General features: G+C 40.5%; 1 protein-coding gene and 1 long non-coding RNA gene across 6 annotated transcripts in view; one reads left to right on the top strand and one right to left on the bottom strand.

The window, feature by feature from the left end:
- Positions 1 to 15,521, top strand: part of LOC117993363 (aminopeptidase N-like) — a 31,567-nt gene that overhangs the window by 654 nt on the left and 15,392 nt on the right. For 3 of the 5 annotated variants that reach the window (XM_034981155.2, XM_034981154.2, XM_069506841.1), the window contains exon 2: positions 8,030 to 8,198. In XM_034981155.2, the coding sequence (XP_034837046.1) occupies positions 8,037 to 8,198 (162 nt within the window). In that variant the 5' untranslated portion in view covers positions 8,030 to 8,036. Of the gene's footprint in view, positions 1 to 6,264; positions 6,390 to 8,029; positions 8,199 to 15,521 lie in introns of those variants that run through there. The other 2 variants (XM_069506839.1, XM_069506840.1) reach the window with 2 other exon arrangements.
- Positions 9,655 to 10,318, bottom strand: LOC138404032 (uncharacterized). The gene is made up of 2 exons (XR_011238131.1): positions 10,196 to 10,318; positions 9,655 to 9,800 (listed from the first exon to the last, which is right to left on the bottom strand). It is a non-coding gene; the product is annotated as an uncharacterized lncRNA (long non-coding RNA).

Here is a 15,521-nt window from a genome sequence, read left to right as displayed (position 1 = left end):
GTCAACGGGAAGTACCCTGTAGGTTTCTTGACAGACAGACAGACAGACAACAAAGTGATCCTATAAGGGTTCCGTTTTTCCTTTTGAGGTACGGAACCCTAAAAACTGACTGACTGATCTATCAACGCACAGCGCAAACTACTGCACGGGTCGGGGTGAAATTTATGGCAGATAGCTATGACATAGACATCCAATAAGAATGGATTTTTGAAATTTTAACCCCTAACAGGTTTGCGAAGTCACGGGTATAATAAGCTAGTTTCCATTATAAATGTAGAAGAACCAGGTTTTATTCACGTATTTAGTCGACGTTAGCCCGACTAGTTTCGAACCCATCCGGGGTCCTTTTTCACAGGAACTCTGCATCCTTTCTTTATTTCTTTCCTCTGGGCTGGTTTCTGCCTGTTGTGCGTGCACTGCTCCTCCCCACCGAAGTCTTCACTCCAGTCATTCAAACAAGCTCCAAAAGTCGAGTAGACTGCCCAGGTTGCCGAGGGCTTCATGGCCCTATCACCGGCCCACTACTGATCACGGGTCTCCTCTCAGAATGGGGAGGGGTTTTGGGCATAGTCCCACGCTGGCCAAGCGCGGATGGGCAGACTTCACACACCTTTGAGAACATTATGGAGGACTCTCAGGCATGCAGGTTTCCTCACGATGTTTTCCGTCATTAAAAAAAAAAGTGTCAGGTATTTCTTGTACGGATCCCTTCGTGTGAGTGTCGGACACGCACTTGGCAGGTTTACCATAACTTTAGATTGGTTAAAATAGGGTTTCTAATTGATTAAACTAGCGCGAACAAAATATATCGATCTATATCGAATTAACTCGATTTCTTGTCGATTTGTCTGATCGGTAATACATCGGAAATTTTAATGTAGGTAGATTTTAAACTAACTTCCCGATGAGATAGAGGCTTGTAAACGTAGCAGGTTGAAACTGGACTACAATGCAAAATTAAGTTGCTTTTTGTAAAAACGTCGTGAGGAAACCTGCATGCCTGAGAGCTCTCCATAATGTTCTCAAAGGTGTGAAGTCTGCCAATCCTCATTTGATCAGTGTGGTAGACTGGCCAAAACCCTTCTCACTCGAGAAAACCCGTATTCTTTGTAGTGAGCCGGCGATGGGTTAATCATGATGATGATAAGCCTAACTCCACGTAGATGAAGTCACAGCTACGTTATACCTATATGTATACCTAGTAGGCAATTCTACGTGCGTGCCGTGCGTGTGTGCGTGCCTATTTATGAATAAAATATTCAATAGCATACCTACACGTGTGATATCGATCGCCAACGGTCAATTATCTACAGGTTCTACATATTTAAATACCTAACTTAATACCTACTGCCTTTAGGTACCTAAGTAGGTATTCTTAGACGCCGCTACTACCCATGACCTGTTTTTTTTACTTTTTATTATATGTCCATTACCTAGATGTTTTAAATATTTTTAGGGTTCCGTAGCTCAAAAGGACAAAAGGAACTTTTATAGGATCACTTCGTTGTCTGTCTGTCGTGTCTGTCAAGAAAACCTACTTGATGCTCAGTAGTACGCCGGCGATGATGACCAATGTACTAGAAAGGTCGTTTCTATAGCAACTTATAATCAATTTATTAACAAAGCGGTTTCGATTTTATAACAGCTTAGTTTGCGAGGAAGTAGGTATAAGTATTGCATCATGGGAGAAAGTAAAACACCGACGAATACTACGCTGTACCTATCCATACTGTTCGTACTAATATTATAAATACAAGTGTGTCTGTCTGTCGTCTGTTCACGGTCCATCCGTTTAATCAATTTCGACGAAAGGATTTTCCGTAAAAAATGACTCTATGGGTTCGCCATTTTAACTCTATGGGACAACCACAGACCGTGTGGTCAACCCATACCAATCTAAGATGGATGCGGGCTAAACTTTTTGAGTTAGCCCGCGTCCATCTTAGGTTATATTATCACTTACCACCAGGTGAGACTGCAGTCAAGGGCTAACTTGTATCTGAATAAAAAAAAACGCACAACTGGCATGTCAAAAGTACGGTTCATCTTTAAAATAAGGACTAAAATCGAACTTTTCACGATAAATTGACCCAAATAAGTAGTTGAAATGGCGCGTGTGAAGTCATTTTTAGGGTTCCGAACCTCAAAAGGAAAAGAGGAGCCCTTATAAGATCGCTTCTTTGCTTCTTTGTATGTTTGTCTGTCAAGAAAACCTACAGGGATTCTAGGTCAACGGTAGGTTTTCTCTACAGACAGACGGACAACAAAGTGATCCTATAAGGGTTCCTTTTTCCTTTTGAGGTACGGAACCCTAAAAAAACACGCGGACGATGTCGCGGGCATCACTGTGAGTGTTTGTCTGTTACGTTTTGACGGTCCAACCCACGGGTCCAACCGCTGAACCGGTCTTGACGAAATTTGCCATGCAGATAGCTATTATGACGTAGGCATCCGCTAAGAAAGGATTTTTGAAAATTTAACCCATAAGGGGGTAAAATATGGGTTTTCAATTTGTGTAGTCCAAGTGGAAGAAGTCTCGGGCATGAGCTAGTTCATTTGATAGAATTGATCTAATTACGTAATTAATCAAGTTGACGAAGTTGCCAAATGGTTGCCAACTAGATTTGCCAAACGTTTGTATACAATACAAACACAATATGGTTGTTGCTTTTTAATAGTGAAAGTGTAATATTTTTTGTTATGGTGCTGTAGTTTATTGTGCAGGTTTGTAGAACTTATTATTTCTCAATACTTTCAAAAAGTACTTAACCATATCTTACTCCGAAAAGTTAGAGGTGCGTGCCCGGGATCGAACCTCCGACCTCCGATTAGGAGGCGGAAGTTCTAACCACTAGGCTATCACAGCTTCGTTATGTGCGTTTTAAGTAATTAAATATCACGTCTTGCTGTAACGGTGAAGCGAAACATCGTGACATGAAAACAACCTGCATTCCTGAGAGTTCTCAAACGTGTGTGAAATCTGCTAATCTGCACTTGGCCAGCATGGTAGACTATGACCAAACCCTCACTCTGAGAGAAGACCCGTGTTCTGCAGTGAGCCAGCGATGGGTTAATCATGATTCATGATGATTATGATGAACTATATCTTAGTCAATAGTAAGTACCTAGTTAGCATAGGATAATAATATAAATATCCTACCTATTCTAATATTGAATACTAGCGCCCGTTAAAGCAAAAGTATCGGCATACTTATTTTTTTTCAATATTTGTGGCGTAACCAGTAAAAAACCGGCCAAGTGCGAGTCAGACTCACGCACTGAAGGTTCCGTACTATAATCGTATTTATCGACATTTTGCACGATAAATAAAAAACTACTAAGTATGCCTAAAAATAAATAAAAATCTGTTTCAGAATGTAGGTACAAGTAAAACCTTTCCATATTATGATACCCCACTTAGAAAATAGCAATATTTGTTCATGAACACATTTTAATTACCTATTTTCTTGTGATGTAACCACAAATTCACGGTTATTAGATTTTTTCCCTCATGTCTTCTATAAGACCTAGCTTCCTGCCCATGATTCTAGGTAAACGGGAAGTACCCTGTAGGTTTCTTGACAGACAGACAGACAACAAAAGTGATCGTATAAGAGTTCCGTTTTTCCTTTTGAGGTACAGAACCCTAGAAATGCTAATTCTTAAAACCTAAACAGATTTAGGTACCTGCTTTGAATAACAAGAAAAAAAAATGTTTTTCGAACAACAACATGATCTCACGAAGTCTGTTTTTTCCCTACAATAAATTCAGATTAAGTACCTTCTCTTCGTACTTACGTAACCTTTTTAGCAATACTTTCAATCGAAGCAGGTTTACCTGCAAATCTTTATCAGACACTAGCTGATTCCCGCGACTTCGTACGCGTGGAATTAAATTTTTAAAAATCCCATGGGAACTCTTTGATTTTCCGGTATAAAAAGTCTATGTCACTCTCCAGGTTTTTAACTAAGTAGGTATATGTACCCATGCAAAAAATCACGTCGATCCGTTGCTCTGTTGCGTCGTGATTGAAGGACAAACCAATAAACCAACAAACAAACACACTTTCACATTTATACGCACCTCTAACTTTTGCGTTATAATTAATTAAATATCAGGTGAAGGAAAACATCGTAAGAAACCTGCATGCCCTGAGAGTTCTCCATAATGTTCTCAAAAGCGTGTCAAGTTTACCAATCCGCACATGGCCAGCGTGGTAGACTATGGCCAAAACCCTTCACACGCTAAGAGGAGACCCGTGCTCTGGGCCGGCGATGGGTTGATCATGATGATGATGATGATGATGACATTTTAATTTTTTTGTGCTATAACCACAAATTCACGGTTTTGGGATACCTACCTGCCAAATTTCGATTTCAGGTCAACGGGAAGAACCCTTTTAGGTTTTTTGAAAGACAGACAACGAAGTGATCCTATAAGGGTTCATTTTTTTCCTTTTGAGGTACAGAACCCTAAAAAAAACAAATCATGCGTTCTGGACGCGATACCAAAGAGACGTAAGAAAGTGTGAGAAAATCATCATTATCATCATCATCAACCGATAGACGTCCACAGCTGGATATAGGTCTCTTGTAGGGACTTCCACACGACGATCTTGCGCCGCCTGAATTCAGCGGCTCCCTGCGACTCGTCTGATGTCGTCTGTCCACCTAGTGGGGGGTCTTCCAACACTGCGCTTTCCAGTGCGAGGTCGCCATTCCAGCACCTTGGGACCCCAACGTCTATCGGTTGTACGAACTATGTGCCCTGCCCATTGCCACTTCAGCTTCGCAACCCGTTGAGCTATGTCGGTTACTCTAGTTCTCCTACGGATCTCCTTCGTTTCTGATTCGATCACGTAGAGAAACTTCGCACATAGCTCTCTCCATCGCCCGAGATGAAATAGTTGGGACGAAGTCGCGGGTATGGATAAGTAGGCAATAAATTAAATCCACATGCGGGCGACCACTTTACTTGATATTTAATATCTAGATGAATTTCTAAAATCGTTATAGGTTGGTCTGGAATGTATTTAACATTTAAATTTTTAAGGCTTGTATACACGACGTCATTCGCCATTATTTTCAACAGACTTCCAAAAAGGAAGGTTCTTATCACCCTATGTACTCAGTATTAGACTATTGTAATCAGTCATCTCTGATTGACCGATACTCTCCACCATTCAGCCAATCAGTGTAATTGTGATTGTAGTATTGTGTACACGGCAGTACATCGGCCTTTAGAATGACATTTCGGCGTTGTAGAGTGTTGTCTCTGTTACTTATACCTACATGACTTTTTGTTGGTCTCAACGACAGAGACAGTGCTTTACAAATCTGCTATCTCCTTCTAAAGGTCGATGTACATTACTTTCGGCAGCGTACTGTAAGTTAATTAATTATGCCATCTTGTCGTTTACTCATCTTTTCTCTGTTTTAACTTTTGTCAATGCGACAACATAACGGGGTCTAGTCATGATTTTTTATGGTTAATAGTCGATCATCTGTTGTCTGCTGTGTTATTGAGATTTGAGTCCAGCCCACTAAATCTAAATCGGTATATACCTACAAGGAAAAGGTGACTGAGTGACTGACTGATCTATCAACGCACAGCTCAAACTACTGGACGGATCGGGCTGAAGTTTGGCATGCAGAGCTATTATGACGTAGGCATCCGCTAAGAAAGGATTTTTAAAAATTCTACCCCCAAGGGGGTGAAATAGGGGTTTGAAATTTGTGTAGTCCACGCGGACAAAGTCGTGAGCACAAGCTCGTATAAATATAAAATACAGTAGAAACTCGATTATCCGACCCTCGGTTATACGGATTCACGATTATCCGGACTACCAACCGAAAACTGTTCGGCCAAGAGCGAGTCAGACTCGCCCACCGAGGGTTCCATACTCGGGTATTGTTTCCGCCATTTTGTACGATAAATCAAAAACTATTATGCATAAAAATCTGTTTTAGAATGTACAGGCAAAGCCCTTGCATATGATATCCTACTTGGTATAGTTGTCTTACTTTGAAAATTGAAAATACCTACTATTATAGTGAACTACATAATATGCACAAAACCCGCTTTTCTTCATACATTCGATTATCCGGATTTTCGATTATCCGAATCCCTAACGATAACAATTAGTCCGATTAATCGAGTTTCCACTGTACTTACTTATTACATAATCCGTAGTGTGCAACAGCCCTAAGAACAACAGTTTAGCATGTAAATAAAATGTGTGTGACGCATTTGGAATCGCCATTGACTAACCAGTAACCAGTCGGGGAACTAAAGGTTTACTTATTTTTCCCCCGCTTTTTTATAAGAAAATTAGTTTGTGAACTTTCCTCCTCGTGAACTATATTTTATTGTGTAAGTGAAGGGCCAGGTAAATACTAAATTGTTGTGTTTCTTGTTTAATTAAACTCTTTATAATATTTAAGTAATTTATTTTAGATTTTCTTATTACATTTATAAACTTATTCAAGACATAACTTGACACCAAAAGACCCCGAGCTAAGAGCAAACACAGAAACATTATCTATGAATGTCATAGACAACATCTTACTTTTACTACAAAATAGATATATAAAAGGGTACCAGAAGTCAGTTGAAAAGTTGGACAGAAAGGCAGGGCATTATAAGCTAATTTTGTATTGGTTATTGGAATGTCCTCTCCTTTACGGCCCACTACTGAGAATGGAAGTACCCTATAGGTTTTCTTGACAGACACGACGGACAGACAGACAGGCAGACAACAAAGTGATCCTATAAGGGTTTATTTTTCCTTTTGAGGTACGGCCCCCTAAAAATAGAATGATTTTATATTCAGATTAACATTTACAAGTGTTTTTGCATCGTCAAACGAATCTATATTTACCTCTGAAAGGATTTTTTGAAATTTCACCCCTAAGTGGGTTAAATGGGGGTTTGTAGTTTATGTAGTCCACAAAAAAAGTACAAGGCAAAACAAGTATCTAGTCGACCTTCTATTTCGCAGTGGTGAGCGCTGTGGTCTTACAAGTGAGAGGTCCCGGGTTCAATTCCCGGCAGGGGCAATTTGGGAATTTATAGTTTCCTCTGGGCTGCTCAATGCAAAGCTGACCGTTTCCACGAAACCTTGCCATTTAGATATTCATCCGCGACTTATCAAATATTTTTTTAACAAAGTGTCATGTTTTGCGATCACTGTACGGAACCCTAAAAACTAGTGTGAAGGTAAAAACTGTCATAGATGGGTATGCCTACTAATTTTTGCACGGTCATTGCCATCTGACCTCCACAACCTTTCAAGGAAGAACCATCTACCTAGTACAGTTAGCGGCCGAAAGTAATGTACATCGGCCTTTAGAATGACATTTCGGCTTTGTAGAGCGTTGTCTCCGTCACACATACCTGTGTAACGTTTTGTCGGTCTCAACGTCAGAGACAATGCTCTTCAAAAACGCTACCTCTTTCTAAAGGTGGATGTACATTATTTTCTGCCAGTAGGTACTTATCGCACAACTATCCTATCAGTGTAAGTTTTCCTGAAAACTATCGATTATTAGGTACTTATATCTAATTTCGAGCTATCTTATCTCCATAATGGTACCTAACCTACCTAGGTATTTACTTTATATTTTTGTCCACGTAAGTAGGTACCTACGTCTACGTTAGTTTAGCAAAAAATTAATTAAAGGGACAGCAAGAAACTCACAAATGAAATATCAGCAACGAGCGCAGCGAGCGCAAAATTTAACAGAAAATACTTTTTAATATTATTATGTCAGTATTTGCCATGTTATTGTGTAATTTGAGTACCTATGTACCTAAAAAAGCTAGTAAAAAAGCATCTTCTACCCCGCCCCACCTCTCCACTCTCCACTTTAGGTACATGCAGGGGAAGTACCTACCCTAAAATTATTATTTTTCAAGATTTTATTGTATTTACCACGTGATTAATATATACCTACGCGTCTTCCTGCCTCGGTCTAAGGTTCGGTCGATGGGTATAATATGTATAGTGCACTTTTTTCCTTGTTACAGCTGAACAATGGGGTGGCCAACGTGTGTGTGGCTGCTGGCAGTCGTCCAGCTGAGTTGTGCTGGCTACCTGCTGCCCGGTGACGTCACGCCTGCACACTACGACGTGCGCCTCCTCTACGACATCGACCCACACACCAACTTCAGCTTCTTCGGTGTTGTTGATATCCTGGTATGTGTCACCATTCTAGTCCGGGGGTATGATAGCATCTGTACAGTACCCGGCAAACAACTTGAGTATTGACCTGTACCCGTGGTACAAGATTTTACGTCTCACCAAACGAAACCAAATTCGAGAGTCCAAATACTTCCGCGTTACAGTAAAATGGACCTAAACAGCCTTGAATTGAAGTCAAATATTCAATGCCACTGATTTTAATTTCGCAATGTTTCCGCTTGGAGCGCTGGCTGTAGAAGTGTAGACAAACTTGAGCTTTAAAACAAAGCATTTAAGATCCAGTTTACTGTAACGCGGAAGTATTTCGACTCTCGAATTTGGTTTGGTTTGGTGAGACGTAAAATCTTGTACTGCGGGTACTGATTGGCTAGCGAATGCGGGTGCACGCGATTGGTTGATCAGTCGGCGCGAGTGCACGCGATTGGTTGATACGTCGACTTTCACTTCCCGGATTGCCAACTTTCTCCCACTGCGCTGCTGCATGCCCAAGTTGTTTGCCGGTAACTATAATAGTTGAAAACTGGCTGAGATTTATAAAGCGCACTTTGACTTTGCTCAGACTTAAGATTGAGTTAAAACGAGACAGATTTATGTGAGAGATTGTCTTGAGCTCTGTCTCGTTTTAACTCTGTTAAGTCTAAGCTAAGTTAGAGTGCGCTCTACAGATCATTGTTCTAGCGCAATAGCAATTTGCGGGACTTATAGTTACTTACCAGTCCAGAGTTAGAAAAATGGCTGTTTCAACTGGCAGAACCAAAATGGCATTCTAAAGGCTGATGTACATTACCTAGTTGCTGCCGCGTAGGTACTGTACAAGTCTTAACTCTTAACCATTAGGCTATCCACTATCATGTTTTTTTTTTTTTTTTAAAGAATATTAGCCATGTTAAATGACTAATATTCCCCTTTCCTCTCCAACTAAGCGTCAAGCTTGTGCTAGGAGTAGGTACGACAATAGTGCAACGGGCGGGGTTTGAACCGTCGATCTTTCGGTTTTCAGTCCACTCCTATACCGGTTGAGCTATTGAGGCTCTGAGCATTGCTTATAAAGTAGGTAATAACTAAGAATAAGATATCCTCCGTGCACCTTGGACTTGGCAGATATGAGATACTTAGGTAAATATACGTGCTACGTAGGGTCATGTGTCCAACAATGGAACACTAAAAATTCAAAGACTCATACACCTTTTGCTTTTACAGATAGAAGTCCAATTTTTTACAGATGTATAGGCAATTTTATTGGTTATCAGATGCCATTTATAGTTTTTTTAATTAATGTGCAATCAATCAGCAATAAATAAAAAAATAAAAAATGGGAAATGTTTCATTGTGTCCACAGTGTACGCAATGAAACACCACTAATTCAACAATGAAACATAATTATTCATAGTGTCTGCCTCATCTTATTTTGTGTCATTTTGGATTAATGTGGGTAAATGACAAAAAACGATTGAGTTCAATCCAAAAGGTTTTATTCTTAATTTCACTTTAATCAGTCTACATTATCAGTCTATCATTAACATAGTAGACCTTCAGTTTTTTGGCGTCCAGTAAAACGAGCACGTTATCACCTTCTTGGGCTTTAGTACGCGCCATCTTAAACGAAAAATAAATAAAGATCGATTAATGTTACCTAAGTAAAATAAAAGTAAAATATTCTTTATTGTAACCAAATTTACATACCTACAGAAATAAACCTACAATAAAGATGTTTGTACCTATTGTTATAACGTGTTATGGTACACAATGAAACGAGATAGTACACATTGAAACAGTGTTTTATTGTGTCCATTGTGCAACTGTTTCACTGTGGACTACCAAGGTTTTTTTTACTAAACTCAATTTTTTTCTCACTAAATTGTAACACTTTAACATATGATCTATTGCACGTCAATCTATGAAATATCTTTATTGTTAGGTAATCATGAAAAATATGAAATTTCCAATCACTATTTAATGAAAAATCTACAAAGAATGCAGAAAATACTTACTTTTTGTCGAAAATATTAAAAATACTCTGCAAATACGTCTGCTCCCACGCGACACCGATGCAAACTGGGGTAGGGCGGGGGGTCCACGAGAGTGCCCTAACGCAATATATTGCACAATCTGGCAACGCCGCATTTCCCAATGCTCCCCGAGCACCATCTCTGTAGACAAGTCCCACATAGAACTAGTCGAAAACAAACTAGCATCTATCTTCTCTTCCGCCCCAGGTGGCGATCCAATCCTCCCGACGAATAGCGGCGAAGTTCGTCAAATTATCAAAGAATTTCACGCCAAAAAAGCCCCAGGCCCCGACTCTATTAATAACAAAACACTAAAGTTACTCCCCGATGTATTAATCAACCTCCTGGTTGTCATTTTCAACACCCTCATGGCGGGATGCTCCTTCCCCGACAGGTGGAAAGAAGCTACCGTTATAGGCATCCCTAAGCCAGGGAAACCTAGGAACCTCCCTACTAGCTACCGCCCCATTAGCTTGCTCAACACCCTTGGCAAGGTGTATGAGAAAGTCATCCTTAATCGACTTAGGTCCGTCGTAGAGGAGAAAAACCTCCTCAACGACGAGCAATTTGGCTTTCGAACCAGACACTCATGTGTTCATCAAGTGCACCGCCTCACGGAGCACATCCTTCTCGGTTTCAACCGATTCAAAACGAGAGGTATCCCAACGGGAGCCCTCTTCTTCGATGTAGCCAAAGCCTTCGACAAGGTGTGGCACGCCGGCTTGATCTACAAGCTTTACCATCTAGGCGTGCCCGAAAGACTCGTACGTTTACTACGAGAATTTCTCACCAATCGAACTTTCCGCTACCGTCTGGATGGAACCCTATCCTCCCCAAGACCTCTTCGAGCAGGAGTCCCTCAGGGCTCCCTGCTCTCGCCACTTTTGTACGCGCTGTACACCAGCGACATTCCCAGATCCCCTCATGTTCATATAGCCCAGTTCGCGGATGACACCGCTCTATACAGCTCCGACTTAAACTACCGGAACGTTAAAGCTCGACTCCAAAAGGCAGTCAGTAGCCTAGGCCACTGGTTCCGCCTTTGGAGGATAGAGGTTAACCCGGAGAAAAGCGCAGCAGTGCTCTTTCAAAAGTCCAAAAGGAAATCACAATACAAACTTCGACAGACTGAAATAACTCTTTACGACCGCCCCATTCCCTGGCAAACTAATACCAAGTACTTGGGTGTAACCTTTGATGACAAGATGAGCTTCGCCGCGCACATTCGTAGAGTCCGCAAGAACGCAGCGTATGTGCTCTCCCGTCTTTACCCCATGATTTGCGCAAAGAGCAAAATGTCACTTCGACATAAAGTCACGCTATACAAAACGTGCATCCGCCCAATAATGTCTTATGCCTGTGTTGCATTTGCACACCTGCCGCCCTCCTCTCTCAAACCTCTCCAAGTCCTACAGAATAAGTTTATGCGTACGGCCACTGGCTCCCCGTGGTACATGCGCAACGTGGACCTCCACAGAGACCTCCAACTCCCGACAATAGCTCATTACTTTAAACAGCTTTCCAAAAATTATTTTGAGAAAGCCATTAGACACCCCAACCCCCTAATAGTTGAGGCAGCGACTTACACCCCTGACCGAAACGACCCCCCAGATAAAAGACGCCCTAAGCACGTCCTTAACGACCCCGACGATCAAATCATGACCGACAATGCACCCTATCTCGTAGGGCTACACAATTCAACCTCATCACAGCGTCTTCGCCGGCGAAGACGAGGTCCCCGATTTCTAACGTCACCCGGACGTGGGCTCACGCCACGGCCTCGGGGGCGTACGTACTAACCAACAAAACCGACAACTCCACCCATCCCAACGTCATCCTAAGCCGTGGTCCGAGCCTCACAGGAGGCGCCCTTAGGAGGACGTTGCCCCCCGACCTCTCGAATTATTTCTTCGAGCCCTAGGGCTCACCCCCAGGCGGAGCTTCGCGCTCGCCAACCCCCCCGGTGACGCTGTAGCGGCCAATAGGGCCTACGCAGCATAGTCAATCCGAAACAACACACACAAAAAAACGCCGCATTTTAGAGATTTCACAGTGTTTTATTGTGTACCACTGTTTCATTGTTGGACATCTGACCCTACTTAAAGAGGTCGTAATAATGAGCTTGTTATGCGCATTGCGCGCTGCATCGAGGCAATGCTACATTGAAGGTTTTCTAGTAGGCACGCGCGACGTGCGTTACTTATTTTATTGTCCGTACCTCAAAAGGAAAAACGGAACCCTTATAGGATCACTTTGTTGTCTGTATGTCTTTCTGTCTGTCAAGAAACTTACAGGGTACTTTCCGTTGACCTAGAATCATGAAATTTGGCAGGTAGGTAGATCTTATAGCTGACATTTGAAAACCGTGAATTTAGGGTAAGATCACACAAAAAAAATTAAGTTGTGGTCATGAACTAATAATTAGTATTTTCAATTTTCTAAGTAAGATAACTATATCAAGTGGGGTATCATATGAAAGGTCTTCATCTGTGCATTCTAAAACAGATTTTTATTTATTTTTATGTATGATAGTTTTTGAATTATCCTGCAAAATGTCGAAAAAATACGACTGTAGTACGGAACCCTCATTGCGCGAGCTTGACTCGCACTTGGCCGGTTTTTACCCCTTACCTACCTCAGCAAAGCAAAAGCACATTACAAGATAGCGGTTTTAGAGATAAGCGCGTGCCCGGACGTCCTGTGGGAATTCTTCGATTTTCTGGGGTAAAAGTAGCTTATATCACTCTCTAAGTCATAAACCGTCCGTCCGTTGCTCCGTTGCGACGTGATTGAAGGACAAACCAACAAACCAATAAACCAACAAACCAACACACTTTCGCATTTATAATATGGGTAGTGATTTTGAATAAACTTTTTGACTTTTACGCAGAGAAACTTTCAGCTTTTATAAAATACCGAAAATCTGGCACGCGCTGGCTCTTAGTCCATCCTAGGTAATAAATATATATTCTATATCGATAGTAGGTACCTAATAAGTCTATCAATTCAATGAGGAACTTGACCATGATTTTATAATAATGCTTAAAAACAAGTAGGTTATAGGTACCTATAAAATCTATTACTTATGTACGAAGTAAGGTCTTCATGTAGGTACAAACTACAATGTAAGGTCTTTGTGGGTGTTTATGGTACCTACCTAAGTAATTTTAAATCAATGTTTATACACTTAGGTACCTATAGAAAACGAGTGTCTATCAAGCGGCCATATTTCCCCAGGCAGCGGTCAAGGCGATCGAAACAGACGTTTATTCACGCCGCGCTGGCAGCGCATAAACACGGTGCATTGTTGTTTTGCATTGTATTGTAATGTCGCCCTCGGCTCGTGCCCAAAAACTTGCTATTGTGACACAGATTATGATGTAAACAGCTAGTACAGTACGCGCCAGAAAGTAAAGTAAAGTAAAGTAAAATATGCTTTATTGTACACCAAAACAAAAACAATAGACATATAACAAATACAGCATGTACAATAGGCGGCCTTATCGCTAAAATAGCGATCTCTTCCAGGCAACCTTAGGGTAGAGGATATTTATAAAAATTAAAGAAAGCGGAAGGGGTGTACTAATTAAATAAAGTAAATACACATAATATACGTATGTATATATATATATATATATATATATATATATATATATATATATATATATATAAATAAAAATACAACAGTAAATAAGAGAGGAATAGACGACAGATAAGTGGAATAAAAAGTAAAAATAAATAAACACATCAAATGGAGGATAAATATAATAGCTTCAATTTTGTTTTAAAAATAGATAGTGATTGAGACTGTTTGATATCCAAGGGGAGAGAATTCCATAGCAGTATAGCGGTAACAGTAAATGATTTAGCATAATAAGAAGAGGAGTGTGTAGGAATTTTCAGGCGTAGATTATTTTGAGAACGAAGAGAAAAAGAGTGTGTATCACATCGGTACTCAAAACGTTCTTTAAGATAAAGAGGAATGGAGGGATTGAACAGTATACAGTAAAGAAGATGAAGAATATGAGTAATGTACATTAAATAATATAGAAAGTAATGTACATTGGCCTTTAGAATGACATTTCGGCTGTGTAGAGCTATGTAGAACGACAGAGACAGTGCTCTACACATCTGCTATCTCCTTCTGAAGGTCGATGTACATTACTTTCTGCTGCGTATTGTACAGTACTTACTTACCACATTTAATACGATGATTGTAAACTATATTCTAAATATATAAAAGGAAAAGGTGACTGACTGACTGACTAACTGATCTATCAACACAAAGATTAAACTAGTGGACGGATCGGGCTGAAATTTTGCATGCAGATAGCTATTATGATGTAGGCATCCGCTAAGAAAGGATTTTTGAAAATTCAAAAGAAAATTATTTTGTTGTGAAGCTGTGAACTAACTTTATGTTTATTTGTTTTTGTATTCCCGTGTTGTTAAGAAAGCCGAAAGGTCATCGTACTTTTTTGAGCACTATTTCAACAGGTCTCGGTGTTTTTTTTATTCTTTAAAAATCATTTTCAGATTCTTTATAATGGACATAAATATTTACAAAAAATTCAAAAGGATTTTAAAATGTCGCGTGTGACCAAAAATTTCTAAAGAAATAAATTGTCATGATATTATAATACTATCTTGAGCAAAATAAATGTATTGTTATTGCACCATTTGTGTAAAATTTTTGTGTAGCGGCTGCAGACCATTTATTACGATGATCATATTAGGCACACGGCGAATATCTGAGTTGATCATTACGTCATACACGTAAATGTGATGCTGATAGTGACGTCATCATCATCATCATCATGATCAACCCATCGCCAGCTCACTACAGAGCACGGGTCTGTCTCCTCTCAGACTGAGAAGGGTTTTGGCCATATTAGTCTATGGGAGTACCTACTACCATATTATATTACATACTTACGGAATACCTACGCTCGCCGTTCCTGCAATATCCCGCTGCCCTCGAACACCATCATGTACCTTACCTTACCCGCAATTTCACCTCAGGTTTACCGGGGAACAAGAAAATCAACAAACAACATGGATAAGGAAAATACTTTATTTAATTGTCAAGAGCGGCGGAAGAAATGAAACAACATGGATGGCACAAACACTTTATGAAAATAAGCAAAGATTTCTTACCTCCAACCGGACGAGCTGGCTAGCGTATTTCGGAGATAAGTCTATCACGCTGGCCAGTGGCCGTGTGCGGATTGATAGACTTCACACACCTTTGAGAACACTATGGAGAATTCTCAGGCATGCAGGTTTCCTCACGATGTTTTCCTTCACC

The sequence above is a fragment of the Maniola hyperantus genome, chromosome 24 (genome assembly GCF_902806685.2).
Source record: "Maniola hyperantus chromosome 24, iAphHyp1.2, whole genome shotgun sequence".
NCBI lineage: Eukaryota > Metazoa > Arthropoda > Insecta > Lepidoptera > Nymphalidae > Maniola > Maniola hyperantus.
Note: the sequence above shows the minus strand (reverse complement) of the source record. Positions and strands in the feature narration are given on the sequence as shown.